The sequence below is a fragment of the Coloeus monedula genome (assembly GCF_965178545.1).
Source record: "Coloeus monedula genome assembly, chromosome: 1".
Taxonomy (NCBI): Eukaryota; Metazoa; Chordata; class Aves; order Passeriformes; family Corvidae; genus Coloeus; species Coloeus monedula.
In genome coordinates, this window is record NC_138781.1 from 33,981,908 (window position 1) to 33,998,798 (window position 16,891).

Consider the following 16,891-nt stretch of genomic DNA (forward strand, 5'->3'; position numbering starts at 1 on the left):
AAGGCTGCAAAACCCTCTGCAAAACACAAGCCCACTCATTCTTACTTTGGTCCCTTTCAGTTTGAGAAACCCTGTGAAAGAACACAGTTATTTTTTAGTTCTGATGATGCCCTAAACTTCAAAAAATGCCTGTTACTTACTTGCCCTTTATCCCACAGGGCAGAAAAGTTAAAAAATAAGGGCTAAACAACTGTAGTTTATTTATTTGGACTCAAATTCTAATATATTCCAAGATGTTTGGTTAAATCTTTCTCACTTTCCTTCTCCTACTGTTCCTTAGTTACCCTAAAATCAACATATTTACACTAATAAGGCAGAAAACATGACACTTATTGAAATAGTGATTGTGGAAATGAAAATGGGTAGACAGTCATAACAAAAAAGACCCAGCAAGCCATATTATATAACTGAAACTCTTCAATGCTTTGGTATTTTTAAATTACTAAGTCACTAGCAATTTAATGTAAAGTTTTTTAGCAGCAAGAGTTAGCATTAAGAACAACAGAATAAAAAGAACTCAAGTCTGAAAGTTAATTGAAGTAGAAATATGTTAGGGCGAGAAAAGAGTAGAAAAAAACCCAAAAATTTTTGCACTAATCAGCTTGAGCTCACAGACAATTTGCAGAATATTTTCTGTGAGTTCAGGTTTAGTAAAGCTAGGTAATAAATTAAACTTAAGTATGTATGTGCTGTTTGTATGGAAAATCATAAAATATTCTCAAGCCATGTCAGGTATTTATGATGTGATGCCTATCAGAAATACTCATGTCAGCTCAGCCCTAAAAGTCAAACAAATTTCCAGTGTTAAATAGTGAACTATGTAAGATCAGATCACAAAACTATTGCTTGAAATGAACCTGACATCTGGGGGAACTGCTATGGTATTTTCAATGACATTACACAAATACTAGTAAGACTGATAAGGCTATTCTTATAGCAGTTAAAATTTTTCAGATATGCAGATGCTAAAGTTTTGATTCCTTAGAAGTATGACCAATTAGAACTTCAGGAAGGTACATTCATGAAAAAAACCAATACCGTCGGCAACTTTGTAATTGGATTGACCCCACGCTCCATTATGACAACACACTCTTGTAATTACAGTAATGTCTAAATGAGTACTAAATATTAAGGCTGTAATGAGTCATGTTGTTTTACACATGTTTTTAGCAGAGCACAATGCTAACAGCATCTGATGGCTTGGCTCTTGTTTCCTGTCCAAGAAAAGCAACCCAAGACTCCTCACAGCAACCTGTCCCTGCTTTCCTGTATGGGTCAGGAAATCAGGCCTCTGTTTCCTCTCCACATGTTGCAACAGGAAGAGCACTGCAGAGCTACTTCCTAAAGGAACTCTTCTTGCCCACCCCTTCCTTGACAGCCCTGAAAGAATTATGTGCATTATGTACGATGGGGGAAGGAGAGCCAGATTGCATGTCAGTGCAGGTCACAGTTACAATGCAGCAGATCTCAGAAAGGTGTAAGGTCTGATAAGAAGTGAGTCTTCTCTACTTGCTGTGTCAAATCACCAATAGTTTATCTAAAGGTCTGTGCCCTTGAAGCACAAAATTATATTGTTTTTAAGCATAACTGGAAATACCTTTCTATCAAGAAAAGTTGTCTGGCTATGTGACTTTACATGGTGTATGCAGTTATTTTTCCAGTCCCAGAGATAATTAGCAGCAGGGCGGTTTGCCAAGCTAAAGCTGAGACAATATCCTTCACAGCCTTTCTGGGCATTTGTGTCCTTTTCCAATTTTTATGCTGCTGTCACTGGACTCTGGCATTTCTTACCCAATTCATTTGCTTTCTCTGGTAATCATATGCAATGAAGATATGCATGGCCAACATTTAAACAGGCTGCAGATCAATTAGTGGTCTTAAGTTTATCTGATTTTTATCAAAGAAGACAGAGCTTTGGGTCGATTGTCAGAGCCTGTGTCAAGTTGACCTTTTCAGAGACGTCTACATTGCCAGTCCCTTGGGCAACTTGTTGTCCCCTGTTAGTCTCTGAATGGCAGAAGTCTGTTCTGCTCAAGCACAAAGTATACACAGATGTCTATATTACATTCTTATAGGTTTGACAGCAACTGCATGTTGTATCTATAAACTGTCCTTTAGCAGTGACACTTCCTCAATGATGATAAGCTAATTTATGCAACTAAATCTCCTTTGTGCAGAAATGAAAGCTAATTGAGTCATTACAAAGTAATTCAGGAAGGAATACCTTGTATAAATTGGCTTACTTTATAAATCCTTCTCAAGTGGTTTTCATGCATCCTAAGTGGTGCTTAAGCAGTTTTGCTGCCATCACATACCCAGGTTAAAAAGACAGCTTTACAGAGCTATAAAAACATTATTTTAAAGCAGCAAATGGAATAGACAAGAAAATAATGGTAAAAAGAAAGTGCATATGCAAAATAAAGAGGAAAGGTTTTAATTACCTGAAACAGTGGCAACTTCCTCCTGGCTCTCTTTGCTTGGCACTTCAGCTTTTGAAGAAAGACGTTCCTCTGCAAAACACATAACTGCAAGTGAAATTCTGAAGGGACACTTCAGCTGACAGGAATTACAGCCCACATCAGCCTGAAAGACATACTCTATATTTCCAGACTGTAAGCCTTGTTTACTATTTTGCACTTATATAGAAGTTGGAACATTGTTATTTCTGTGGTTTCCGCCACCCATCCAAACACTCCAAGAGCTTTCTTTCAAAATCTCAGTTGTGAACATCTGTTTCCCTTTTCACTCTGGTCTGAATGCAGTCATATAGGGCTGCAGTTTGCTGATTTTCAGTCATTCCGAGACAATTAGAATGAGGGTCCTCTTCTGCTGCATACATTTCTTGCCAGAAAAGGATAAAGGAAAGGAAACCAAGGTGTGAAAAAGTATCCCCAGCCCATGCAATAACTCAGTTCTAGAGAGCAGTATGCAACAAAGGCAGAGAACCTTCAACACTGTCCTACAGACACAGTAGCTCACCACCTGCAGAATGGGAACACAGCCACTACAGATACCGTGCCCTTCACTGCTCCTGCCCACTGTGCCTGACCACGGTTTTAAGCAACCCAGACTCTATCAAATTACTTACTGCAAGTTAAGGAGACAAGAAAAGAGAAAACCTGGCAGTGATCAGCTCTGAAGCATGTTTTCTGGCTAGCAGGCTTGGAACACTGAAATCCCCACAGGCAATTTCAAAGGATGTGCTCCCATACTCCCTGTCTGGTACAGACATGGAACTCTCTCATGTCCAGACCCTCACTTGAGTAACTCCACACTCCACTCAGTACAGGGACACCAGATCTGCTCCTCACATTTCCCAGTCAACAATTCTGCTGATGACATAAAACGGGGGAACAAACTTCTAGCTGAATCCTGTCTTTAGGTTCATAAGGAAGTAGAAACAAATTTATCCTGGCATTTACAGTATATCAAAAGTGACAAAGCTGCTGTACTGAATGAGGAAATAGTATATTGATAAACCCACTTCTCAAAGAAGAACTGGACTTTTAATACATTTAAACTATGTGGCTTTGCTACTCATCACATCTTATACAGATAGTCAAGCTTCTTTTTAAGATACACATTTCAGCAACTAATTTTGATATTTTACTAATGACAGACAACAGATAAAGCACTCAGAGCATTTAAAATGTTCCTCATTGTGCAACTTTTATGTAATTGCCCATTTACTTTGACAAAGAGTGAATTTTATATCAAGAGTTCAAAGGAGTTTTAGCCTTGTAAAAATTTAATCTATCCACAAGACTGTTCCTGCAAACATTAAAGCAGATGTTTAAAGCACAAGAGTAGACCTGTTGAAATGCGTACACATAATTGCTGCTAACCTCTATACACAGTCCTACAAATATTACATCGTAAGATTCACTCTACAAAAAGCTTTGAAATTCTGCCCTACTAAGCCAACAAGATTTTTTGTTCTCTGAATCTTGACCAGTTAAAAATCTGGTCAAAATGAATATAAACTATTTTTTAAGCTAAGGTGGGGGGAAAGAACAGGAAAAAAAACCCCAGCAATAGAACAGGAGAAATCGGAAGCTGCAGTACACACAAAACACTCTAACTATGTACTGCATTCAGATGTTCCAAATGTATTCCCTACTTGGCATTAATACTTGTCACATATTTCCAAGTATGCTCATTTGTTTATTTTAAGAACTCACAATTGGAGCATAAATGGCAAAAATGCATCCTTCTGTGCTGTCCAGAGCACTAGGAGGCACTGTCATTCTGTGGGTTCCCTACCATGGTTACACGAGTACAGGCACTAGTATTCCAGCATTAGTCTCATTTTCTAGAATTGCTCCCTTTCCCAGAAAAATCCACCTTCATCCAACACACACTGTATTATATTATTTTTTGATTAAACAGATGTTGATATTACATGTTACTGAATGTTTGGACCTAAATCAGTTGTTGCATTCAATGTCCTATGGATTTTAACTCTATCACTTGTCATGGTCATCAGACTAGTTTAAACTGAGGACTGACTCAAGTAGAGGGTATCTCAACTTTAAAAGCAGCAGGAGAGATTTGAAGAGATTTTTTCATAAGGTACAGCTGAATACATGTAGATTTCATTGCGATTTCATGGAAGAAATTTAGAATATATGCATTCTCCTGAAAAATTTATTTCCTAGAAACAAGAGTTCACCAGATCGACATCTGAAGATATGAAAATGTCTGAATCAAAGCTCTTTGAATTCCAAAAGGTGCCAAATTCAAGCAAAACTGTCCATATTTGCATACTGGTTTGGATCTCAACAATCCCCACTCATCCCACCTTGCTTTACATTACAGAGTTGTCACAGAAAGGACAAAGTTTCAAGTACAATTAGACTGGAAGAGGCAGTCCAGAAGCATGCTGGACCTGGTCCAGCTGCTAATGGGCATTCATCCCATGGTACCAGGCTGAAGTGACTCCGTAGGAAACCTCCTCTGAAATACACAACAAACATCAGGTCCTTGGCACAAACCTGTGCTTTATGAATCTGTTGCAAATGGTTCACACTACTTGCTAATGCAATCATGCTCAGAGTGGAGCAGTTGTAGTAGGCTTGATTTAGGATATTAAAAAAGAACCTGTGGTTCTTTCTCATGTTTTCTGGTATTATGGCCTGAAGCAGTAACTAAGTGCATGTGGTGTCCTTTAAACACAGCAACCTCGATTACCTCAGGAATTACAGCTGCAGTCTGATGCAACATGCATAAGTTTGTGTTGCAACATGGCATAGAGCCAAAAAATGAAAAATGACATTAAAAAATACAGTAGAAATACTTCTGGCTTTTTTAAGATCCTGTGTGTAAGGAGTCATGCATACCTTTAAAATAACCTATTCCAGTTTTTCCTCTGTACATCATCTTCACACCATCATTATCACTGCAGTGAGAAAATACTCTTTTCCACCTTCTCACTGTCAAAATGAGACTAATCTACACTAATCAAACCAGTGAACTCTTCCAGAGCTGCAGATCTTAAAAACCCCTGAGATACAGATTATGTTCCACACTATGCTGATACTTAAGAGACCACAACAGCAAACAACCTACAGAACTCTTATGACAATGCAACAAGGAACTAACTATACTTGTTAAAGGTTTTTTTCAGTTAGTCCATGAAAGCTGCTGAAAATCATTTACTTATTCGATTTGCAGTTTGAAGAAAAAACAGAAAAATAATCACCCAATCACATATGATTTTATCATCTACAAAATTTAAAAACTGAACAATGAATTCTATACTTGCTGAGGTTTTTTACATTAACCCATTAATGTTTTTTCTTTCCATTTATTTTTCTTAAAGAGAGAAAGGAAAATAGATTGGACTACTTGAGTATAAAATCGGTAAGAGTTTGGCTAGAACAGTGCATTCCTCCCATGGAATGTGCCATCTCCATGATAAATATGCATAAATTTAGCAGTTTCCTCTACTAACATGTTACCTAACCCATCTTTTTACATTAGTCTCTAATTTAATGCCATAATTATTTGATATTCTATTGTCTTCTAGTTTCTGACACTTTGTCATTGCACAATTCTAGTTTACACCTTGAATAATCCCAGTTTGTGAGTTAATATATTCTATTCAATGCTTTGATTACAGTAAACAAAACCAGCTAAGCTATGCAGCAAAATCTATGAAACCACACAGATGGTTACAAGCTTTTCATTGTGTGGTTTCCATAGCAATCATATTGCAAATCTGGAAGCTTCTTGCAAATAAGCAGCTTGTATTTACACGCCTCTCGGCTGCAGCACGGAACAGAACAACAAGTGAAGTTATTATTCCAATCACATATTGTTAGCAACACCACTGGAAGATGTTTTGATCAGTTCAGATAAAAACTACTGCAGTGAACTAATTTTTCATCTATTTCATAATGATACAAGCAATCACACACTTGTAATGTGCATTCATGTCTCTTCATTTGAAATCTCAATGTAGTGTCAGAAGGTTATAAGCATACAAACAAGTCTTGTAAGACAGACCCCCCACAAAAACACTTGGGTTATTAAATAATCAATTACAAAAACTACGCAGTGTCTTTACTATTGTACTTGGCAAGGAGGACAGATGCATGCAAAAAACCAGGTGTGTACATGAACTCTACTGACACTGAATATCACAGGTCTACACTGTTTTCCCAAGAAAAAGCAAAAGAAATAATGGTATGTTGACACCAGTAGTATTACTCCTCCACACTGCTTTTTTGCTACCATATAATGATTCTGCACAAATGCAAACAAGAACTTTTCAACCCAAATAAATGCTCACCATGGGAAAGAGTCAAGACCTTTTCTCTCCCAAATTTATAATCTTATGAATTGACCCACCTCCATAACAGATGGATTATTACTCTAATACAAAACATAAATCAACCCAGCTATGTAATTTTTTGTAAAAAATTAGCAAGAACTGGCTTTTTTAAAAACAAGAGTATTCGTGCAGAGAAACATTTAATATTTCCAGAGAAGCAGCAATAAATGCACAAAATTTAAGAACAAGATTGTTTATATAATTTGGCCAAACTGACACCTTCTGCTAGCATTTGTGGTGAGGGCTAGTGACCATCTGGGTCAAAGGAATAAGTATTAATGCCCTGTTTTATGCAGGGCCAGCAAATTGCCTTACCTGAGGTCAGCGCTCCCCAGCATTGGGGATGGGGTCCTCTGCAGCATTCTCACCTGTACAGGCCTGTACACTTCATCCAAACTCTTACAGGGTTTTAGCCTAAGTAGCTTGATAGAAAATCCAGTAGGCTTACTTGCCTTGGTGTGTATTTATAATGGCAGAAATTTTCATTTCTGTTATCTTCTTTTAGACTCCAGATCCACCTATTATATATGAGAGAGATCTCTCTGTATGAAGAGATCTTCAAATGCAATTAGCAAAACTCCAACTTTGATAATCCTTCAATATTCCCGAAGATCGGTCCCTTTCCCCCAGCTCCTCTGGGACATGGCAGGTTGCTGGAAGATTTACACACAACTTCTTGACATTTCACCTCACCCTGCATTCCCATTAGCAGCCTGGTGTACTCTGTAAACAATGAAACAGTTTGGAAAAGGCTGCTGAAGGTGCTATTGTCTAGCCATGGTGTGAGCAGAGAGGGGGAGACAAACTCTTGTTTTATTAAAGCTCCACCTGACTGTACAATAGTGCATTGTTTGAGAACGAAAATGTCTCCAGGACAGTGAGGGAAGTGGGAAACAAGTTGGCTACTAGAGAAAAGATTTATAAATGTAAGAATTTTTTACCATGACAGAAAAGAGGACATTTTATTGCTACTTCTATGGGTCAGCTAGTTACCACCCAACAGCTCAAACAAGAAAGTTGTATTCTTGCATGGCAAACTTGAGTGTAAAAAAAACCAATTTCCACAACACAAGCAGAATGATAGAAACGGGTCACCCAAACACAGGCTAAACACTGGGATTGCAGACAAGATGACATCAACATATGTCAGCAGAAGCAGAAGTTGCATCTGACTAAATGGTCATCACTGAGTGTGGCTGTTGTCCGGAGGGACAGCGCTAAGAACGACACAGAATTCGGGTCCAGGATAGAATGGAATTATTTAATTAATTACCACCTCATTTATACAACTTGATTTGCAAGAGTGGCTTAACATCATTGGGTGCTTGACCATCCACCTCCCAGAGTGATTGCCTGAACAGTGTAACACCTATTTCAAAATATTTTCTTCGGTGTACCATAACAAGGCCACGCAAAACAAGTTTGCACTTGTGAGATAAAGTCTTGGTTTACAAAACAGCAAACTGTTTCTCAGCTGGTTTGCGTGAAAATGAAGACTTTCACAAGAGGCAAGCAGGAAAATTTCTCTGCTACCTTTTTTAGCATCCATAACTGAGTTCAGAAATATGATGGGAAACAGGCAATACAGAATTGTATTCCAAAAGAATACCAAAAGAGCTCTCTGGGTTATGAACAATATAAAACTACATCTTAAAGAAAAATAATATGCATACTGAGATGTTTCAGTTTTAGTTGAGGACAACCCATGCCAATTCCTAACCCAAATTTCTTCCAACACAAGTGATCCAAGTCTAATTCCAAGAGGGAGGGAAAAGGTTTCATTCAAATATACCACCATCTAAACTGGATGGGACCTCCAGCTAACACTTTTGCACAAGTTTTAACCAGCTCTTTGAAAATAACCATTATCTAAATTCGAAAGTGAGGTTAAATATACACACCACTCTTCCCAACCAGTAGACAGTAACAGAACTCTGCTAATAATATTAACAATGCCCTAACTTCTCAATGGCCTTGAATAAGTAGGACTGGCTTTACAAAGTGAGAAAGCTAGAATAACTAAATACTTTGGGAGAGGTGGGACTTTTGGAAATTACTCCGTCTAACACCCTGCTCTAACTCAGAAAGATAGAACAGGTTTCTAGGAAACAGCAGTTGGCCTCTTTTGGTACTCCACACTAAGCTGTTCAGCAGCAGTTTAAAACAGCCTGTGCATTTTAATAGCTCACATATGAGACAGCTGAAGCTAATGACTTTCTAGAACAGGATTAGCTCAAATTACTCAGTTTTCTCCAGATCTTGCCAAGTCCCCAGATGTGAGGCTTCCTGTATTCCTTGAGAAATCCTGTACTTTTTTCCCCTCAGTTGCACTCCTTGTATCTCTAAAAGGTGCTACTGTGCACCACACTGTTACTCCCAGTTGTCTAAGCAATCTGAATAACTAAACCAGCCATCTCAGCTAAAAGTGAAGCCCTGCCTCCTATTGAGAAGACCTTGGGAAAGTTACCTTATCATCCTCACAGAAAAGGTTAGTAGATTTTGTTGTAAAGTAACTCATGATCATTGCTGCAAAAGAAGGAGAGGAAGTGACATGGGAATACTGGACTGTAATTTAGACATTTTCTGGAGAAAAAAACAACTCTCTCAAAACAACCTTTCTGTGGCACCACCCAGGGAATCTTAGCATATGTAATGGTCTGGCTTAACCAAAACCAAAAAGCAGATACAACATCCCCTTCCTAAGAAAAGTATTTTGAGTTATAGTATTTGCTAAACTAAAGAGTAAAGTAAACCAAAAACTTCCCAGTCCCACTAAGGACAAATAGCAAACATTTTACAGCTGCTATTCTCTAGTGTTGAACAGAATAACGTCATTTAGACCATGTAACTATTGCTGTGAAGAATAGTAACAGAGATAAGTAGTAGAGAGAAATGAGTACATTTGGAGAACTCATTCCAAATTTGAGGGGAAAAAGGTATCTCTTTCTAAACATGTTTGTGAAAAAGACACCACATTTCTCCTGTATTACCACACAGCCATCCACATGAACTATAGTAGCATGACGGATTTAAAAATCATGGTTTTAAAAGCTGGAAGATACTTTATGGCCTCTCACTATTTTATGGGAAAAAACAAGCAACAAGTGATCAAAGAACACATCTCTGGAGGAAAAACAGCTTCTCTCACACAAAAAAAACCCCCAAGCATTGATCGCAAGGTCATCCACAGTTGCTGCAAAGTGGATCTTCTCACTCTACTGTGCAGCCTTTTACCAGTTTTCAGGAAATCTAGGAGAATGCTTTGCTTTACTTAACTCTTCTACTTGCTGAGACCTGAATATACGTTAACACCCTTCCTCTTTCTTTTTCTTTCCTTTTCCCAGTACCAAGTATTCCAGTACCTTTGCTTGCCTGCCTTTGCCCCATTCTGTAGCCACAGCCAACATCCTCTTCAGACTCCATAATTTTGTACATTTGCCAAACACAGAAGCTGTTAGTATGAAAGTTGCTGTTTCCAGGGCTTCATGAAGCCCTTCAGGTTTTAAGAAAACAGCTATCAAAATGGGAGGAAAATTATTCTCAGTCATCTCAACGACTGAACAAAATATATTCACTAGGACAACTGAATAATCCACAGAGGTACAGGCAATTCCCAGTTCTAGTTATGAATATATAAAGATTTCATGAACTCAGCTTCCTGCTTGGAGCTCTCCTTGCAAATAAGCAATCTTCAGTCATGTTTTGAGTGACAGCTCAATTCAACTTAGTTGGCCAGTTCCTTGCACTAGTCCTCCAAACAACAAATAATCTAAAATCTCTGATTCAAACCAAACCAAACCAAACCCAATCTTTTTACATACTCTACATTCTCTCTCTTATTTTTTTTTAATAACATAGATGCAAAAGAATCAAGAGCTTCTCAATTCAAAGTTAAAGTAGGAAAAAATTGCTAGTCTGACAGAATTAGGAGGAAGAGAAGCATGTCAAATCTCAGTTACACCAACAGCAAGCTGGGGAGGAAAGGAGGTAGAAAAAAGGCAGAAGAAGCAGGAGTGCCTACCAGGGAAGACCATTTAGAATGCCTAATTTTAGAATATTAAAATTTATTTGACAAAATTATCTAATTATTCTTAATAAAATTCAATAACAATATGCCAAAGTGCAATGTGCACTGCATAGAAATAAGGGATGGGGTTTGTACTGACCTTTTTATTTCCTCATGAAGAAAGACCTGATAATAGTAATTCTTCTCAAGAGAAAAGATAAAGGTCATCACAAGCAAGTTCATTGTGGATATGCACACAATGATTATAATGAAGAATAAAAGAAATTATAGAGATCCACTTCCAGAAACTCATTCATTGATTTCCTGTTTTTGTATTCACAGACACTTTGTATTTACAAATAAAGTCACTATTTTGGGGATTTTTTTGTCAGAAATCAAGTATCTTGTCTGATCCTATATGCGGAGTGGACTGGTCAGAATATATTAAACTCAGAAATCAAAAAATTATCTGGTGGGCCATCAAAGAAGGTGAAAATTTCACAAGTGACTTCAAAATCCAGCTCATTACAAATTTCTTAAGTTTTACTAGGTACTTTTTTAAATCTTAGCTTTACTTTTTTGATCAAGATAGTAGATAACAACTTCCCCACTTGAACGGAAGCATCTCTTAAGATAAAGTTTCATGTTATATTTCAACAACAGCACAATTTTGGCTCCACTTCTAAAATTGTTCCTAAAGCCTCAATTTTGGCATACCAAATTGAGGCAATAGGCATCCTACCTAAATCCATACTTAAACATTTAAAGAAAGAATAAAATATTTTATGACACTACCCTTAACAGGTCTCAACAATGTAGAGGAAAAGCTTTTGGGGTTTAATGTTTCTACATGCTCATCTAATTATTTAGCTGATTAACAAAAAATGCTCCCTTCTCTGTTCCCCCTCACCCTAACAAAAATAAATAGTTCCAATTATTGGACAGAAGGCAAATCAGTGTCTCAAAGGGACAAAACAAACAACAATTTTTAAGTTTATTCCATGGTTCTGTTGTAGGTTCACAGGAATCTGTGGTAGAGATTGCGGGCCTAAATACGTGTGGCATGTACATAGTATATTCTTATAAACGCAATAAAGATTTATATGAATTCACTGTAACTAAAATAAATTCGTTTGTTGTCTCAACCTGTAATAGCTCTTAGCTATGTAAATAGTTTAAGTGTTCAACATGACATTTTATAAACCTTATTGTTAAAATGTTTCACTAAAATAAATGTGGTGGCTATTAAAATCTACATAGAAATTATAAATAGTTCCCAACATAAATACATTTAGCAATCAAATATTCAATTAACTAATCTACACTGTATAACTCTGTACTATAGTGTTATGTGACAACTATGTACAGCAATTATATTTCTCAAGTTTAAATGTATATGATAGAAAAAGTCTGTAAATGTCAAGTAAAGTTTCTCATAATCATTGATCAGCAGCAAGTCTTAAATTTAAAAGCCATCTCTGAAAACTACATATCCTTAATCGTGACAAATGGGACTTGACATAATATTTACATACAAAGAATTCATAAAGAAAGCATCTTGCTTAAACCACATAATAACCTATAATAATCTGCAGGGTTAATGTATTCAAATTTATAGTATGATTCCTGAACTTATTCAAAAAAGGGACAAAAGACAAGGCACAGCTCACTTCAGTGAAAGGAAACACAAAACAGTTGTTGGCATGTTTCCATGAGCGAAGTCTGGCCCCCAGATGCTTCTCTTGTAACTCCTTTAAAAATGCTATACCAAGACATTTTTGCATTCCCTGTGTTGATCACTAACTGCACACTGACAAAAAAAAAATTCAGCGGTTTTCATCCTTTGGGTATTTTCATTAAAAGTAACAAGCCACACTACTGCCACTTTGCACTGTTTATGACCCAGGCCATTAAATGAAATTATGTCCACTATGCTAAATCCTTTCTCCAACCAAAATGATGAAATAAAGTGAAAACATTATTGCTATGATTCACTAGTACCAGGTTAAATCAGAAATATGCAGAAAATTATAGTTGTTATGCAGATTGTTTACATGTACCATATTTTGGATAACATTCCTATATTAATCTCTACAAATACTATCCCATTCTTTCTTTGATTCTCATACATTAGATCCATACTGGGATCGGCCACTCCGGATGTCAGATCTTCCTAGCCCTACATGCCACAAACCTCAATGCACCTCAGAGAGAAGAGGCAGGACACTGGGATATGGCAATAGTTCATAAGCAGGAGATGACAACTGCTCCCCAGGCAGCTCCCCAGGTCACTTTGGGATTGGCATGCAGTCGTATTTCAAAAGGACCCATGGCTTCTGGAGTCCCATACTACTGGAATTCACTCCGAGATGGTACTTTTGGATTATGCAGCTCTCAGAGACACAACATAGTCCCAGTTGCCCCATAGCAGCACTGCTTGTACATCTGAGCTAGGCAGCTCATCCAGGAACTAGGTCTTATGACCTGTACGGAAGTTGTAACAAAGTCATATCCATCTTGAACTTTTGTTTATTGAATTACCTGGAATTGTTGTTCAACATCTACTAATGGAAATGTGTCACTTCTTATCAAGGAATCATACAATCATTTGGGTTGGGAGTAACCTCTAAGATCATATCATTCCAACACCCATGCCATGGGCAGGGACAGCTTCCACTGGATCAGGTTCCTCAAAGCTGCAAACAACCCAGCCTAACACACTTCAGCAATGTGGGGTGTCTACAACTTCTCTGGACAACCTGTTCTGATGCCTCACCATCCTCACAGCAAAGTATTTCTTCCTAATATCTATTCTTAATTTTTAAGGAAATAAAATTTTGAGAGAGGTATGCAAACAAGATAAATTCAGTTAGTATATTTTGGGACAACGGAAACACGACCCTCATGCTAGAATACACAGGCTTTCCGGTAGATAATGCTTTGTTTTGAAAATGCAATTCCTTCCTTTAATTCCCAGTTTTACGTTAAGATTCAAGGACAGAATAATTGTCACAGCCTGCTAAGACAGAACACTTCCACGACCCAAAGATGGAAGTACTGGAACATCTTCCTTAAGGATATTTTAAGTTCCAGAGATCCTAAACCAGTTTTCATTAAAACACAGGGTTTTTAGGCGGACGAAAATAAGATCTGCTAGGAAAAGTTAAGACTTTAAAAAAAAAAAAAGACTGAAACAAAATATCCACTGTGACAAGCGTCTGCTTTCTGGGTAAGAAGATGTCATCCTATCTTGCCATCTAACACAAATCTCGCTGACTTGCAAAAAACTTTCCTCAGTCTCTTTTGGCTTCTTAAGAAAAGATTCTCCCTGCTGAAGTTTATCTGTGTGCCTGCACCCTGCACTTCCCTGAAGCATCTGTCTCTCTACTCTAGGGCACAGCAGACTGCTTCATCTTGCCCTCTCTGCCTGATCCACTGTGTGGTCTAGGAGCTGCACCCTGCTGACCATTTTCCTTTCCTAGGAGCAGCCACCCTGCTTCTTTCAAAAACTTGTACCTAGCCCAGGGAGCAGCAGCCAAGACAAGGAAACAAGCAGCTTTTTCCTATGTTGCCTTCTTTATGTATGTGTAAACTAAACATGACAGAACTCTGCAACACACAGACAAATTGGATATACGTGCATACAGCCAGAAAAACTCACGAAGCTCTGCTTAATTGGTAGTATTTTGTTAGGCTAATTCCTCCATTTTGAGGAGAGTGGGAAGAAAAGCGAGTAGCAAACTGAAAGGAAAAGACATACACAGAAGGATTTATGCTGATGCATTTCTTAAAGCTGAAAAATTCAAATCAGATATTTGTATCTACAGTAACAGAATGATTAATTCAGCCTTTAGAGCCCACCTTGCTGGGACTTACTTGAGAATTCGGTTGTACAAATTCTGGTTCTTTTAATAGCTACCTTGTGGAAACCAGAAAAGTTGAGAAGCGATAGCCTGAGGCACCATAAAACCTCTGGTTGCTCGTTTCTCAAAAAACTCTATCTAATGGTTTTAATAGCCTGATATGCAGTCATTCATCACAAATTCAAAAAGTTAGGGTTCTTTGATCTATCTATATAGTATTTATCACATTTACACCCAAGCAGTAGAACAGGCCCAATATTTATTTCTATTTTCATAAATATACATAATACAATTGACATTTTACTTCAAACTTGTTGAACTGCAGCAACTCCTCAAATTTATGCTTAATAAACTATCTCACATAACAAGACATTTTCTCTGAATGCTATGCATTAGGTGTATTGCACTGCTTCTTAATCAGATAAAAACAGTGCCACCACAGAAAACTTTGCTTTCAAAAGAATATAATTTGGGTCCACAACCCATTGAAGCCATGCATGCATAACAAAGCTTTGTTCACATTTAACATGAAGCCAGCTGTCAGAGACAGTCAACACTGAAAAAACTGATACAAATAAAATTACTTTGTGCGATTTTTTCTTGCAAGGATGACAAGTTTTTCTGAGACAGGATTCTATCTCTTAATAACAGTTCCTGCCACATACTGTTCACATCAGATTGGTTTTACAAATCAATAAAGTCAAACATTGTTTAACGCTGGTACAAAGAAGAGTATAAAAATTACTGACCAGTACTTGCAATAAAATATCTTCTTTCAATAAGTAAATTCATTTTGATAAGCTGTGTGCTAATTTGTCTTTGAAGAAGTTCTTTAAACATACAGAAGTATAATTAAAAATACTTCCTTTTTAGATATGCCTTCTAATTTTAAGCAAGTAAGTTTTAAAGTGCCACTAGACAATAGTTTATTTAGTGGTGTATTTTTTGTTGGGTTTGTTTTGGTTTTTTGGTCTGACTGGATTTTAGTGTACTTTTTTTTTAATGTCTGAAATACATAAATAAAATTCAGCATTTGCTAACCTGAGACTTTGATAGACTTTCCAACATGAACTCCTTCAATTTGTTCTAACGGTTGACCACAACATCAAGAAGATCACTTCTATTTTCTCCACCTGTAAACTCTGAAATCTGTGAAGCCTGAAACATCTCAAAACTATGAAGTCTCTCATGCAGTTCAAAGAGAGGAGAATAAATACCTATACTTAATGGCACACACTTTCCATTTACTGTAGATACTGTAATTGACTGCTTTGAATCTCACAACTGACCAAATTTTCTGCAGCAGAAGTACATCACTAAATAAAGAACACTTTCCTAAGACTATTTATCAGTAGACAAACCTACCCTAAGACAAATCAGTCAATATACCTCTCACATATTCCACTTTTACTGGCCTCCTCGCTTTTGCAAGTGTGTGTGTGATGAGAGAGCATGGGTTGAATTGCACCATGGACAGTAGGCTTTCTGACAGCTATGGGCCACCTGTTGTTCACAGACAGCCACTTTATATTCACTTTAAAAGAAATGCAGAAGAGCCTGTGAACCTTATTTTTCCTCACAAAGACCTGCCACTTCCCACTCAATGGGCATCTCATTCTTTCAGCTACACCAGATTGTCTTACCTCCTCTTCCATCACTGACACCCAACATCAATAGAAAGAAGGGTTCCCCCTCTTTAGATGTAGGATTACAGTAATTGAAGATAATGCCCAAGCTCTTGTGGCAAACAAAAGCTGAGGTCCAGGTATCAAGTTCCTAACCATCTTGTGGATGCAATGTCTTTAAATATTTGTCTGGATTCATAACTCACGTCTTGTGAGCATTTAGTACTAGCTGAAGGACAACTTCAAGGCATGTATAAATCCCATAAGAGTACTGCCACAAAACCCAGAGAGACAGAATTCAGACACAGCTCCATTTCATCAAAGCTGCTGGGATTCAACAATATCCAGTTAAAAGAGATTGTTTTTCAATCATTTCCACGTAGATCCCAAATCCCAGTGATCAAGACAACAAAACAACACATCTTGGACCTAAAAAAAAAAATTCCTTTCTTTATTACTCTCTGACACTAAAACATAGTTCACATCTGCTTTTCACTGCTTTTGTATTACTTTAATTACTTCTGAATTACAGCAAACTGAGTAAGCTCCCTGTAGCCCTCCG

The 16,891-nt window shown here is 37.4% G+C and overlaps 1 protein-coding gene across 1 annotated transcript in view; it reads right to left on the minus strand.

The window, feature by feature from the left end:
• SKAP2 (src kinase associated phosphoprotein 2) overlaps positions 1–16,891 on the minus strand; it is a 119,852-nt gene that overhangs the window by 15,120 nt on the left and 87,841 nt on the right. The window contains exon 10 of the mRNA XM_082285594.1: positions 2,442–2,510. Coding sequence (XP_082141720.1) covers positions 2,442–2,510 — 69 coding nt within the window. The remainder of the gene's footprint in view (positions 1–2,441; positions 2,511–16,891) is intronic.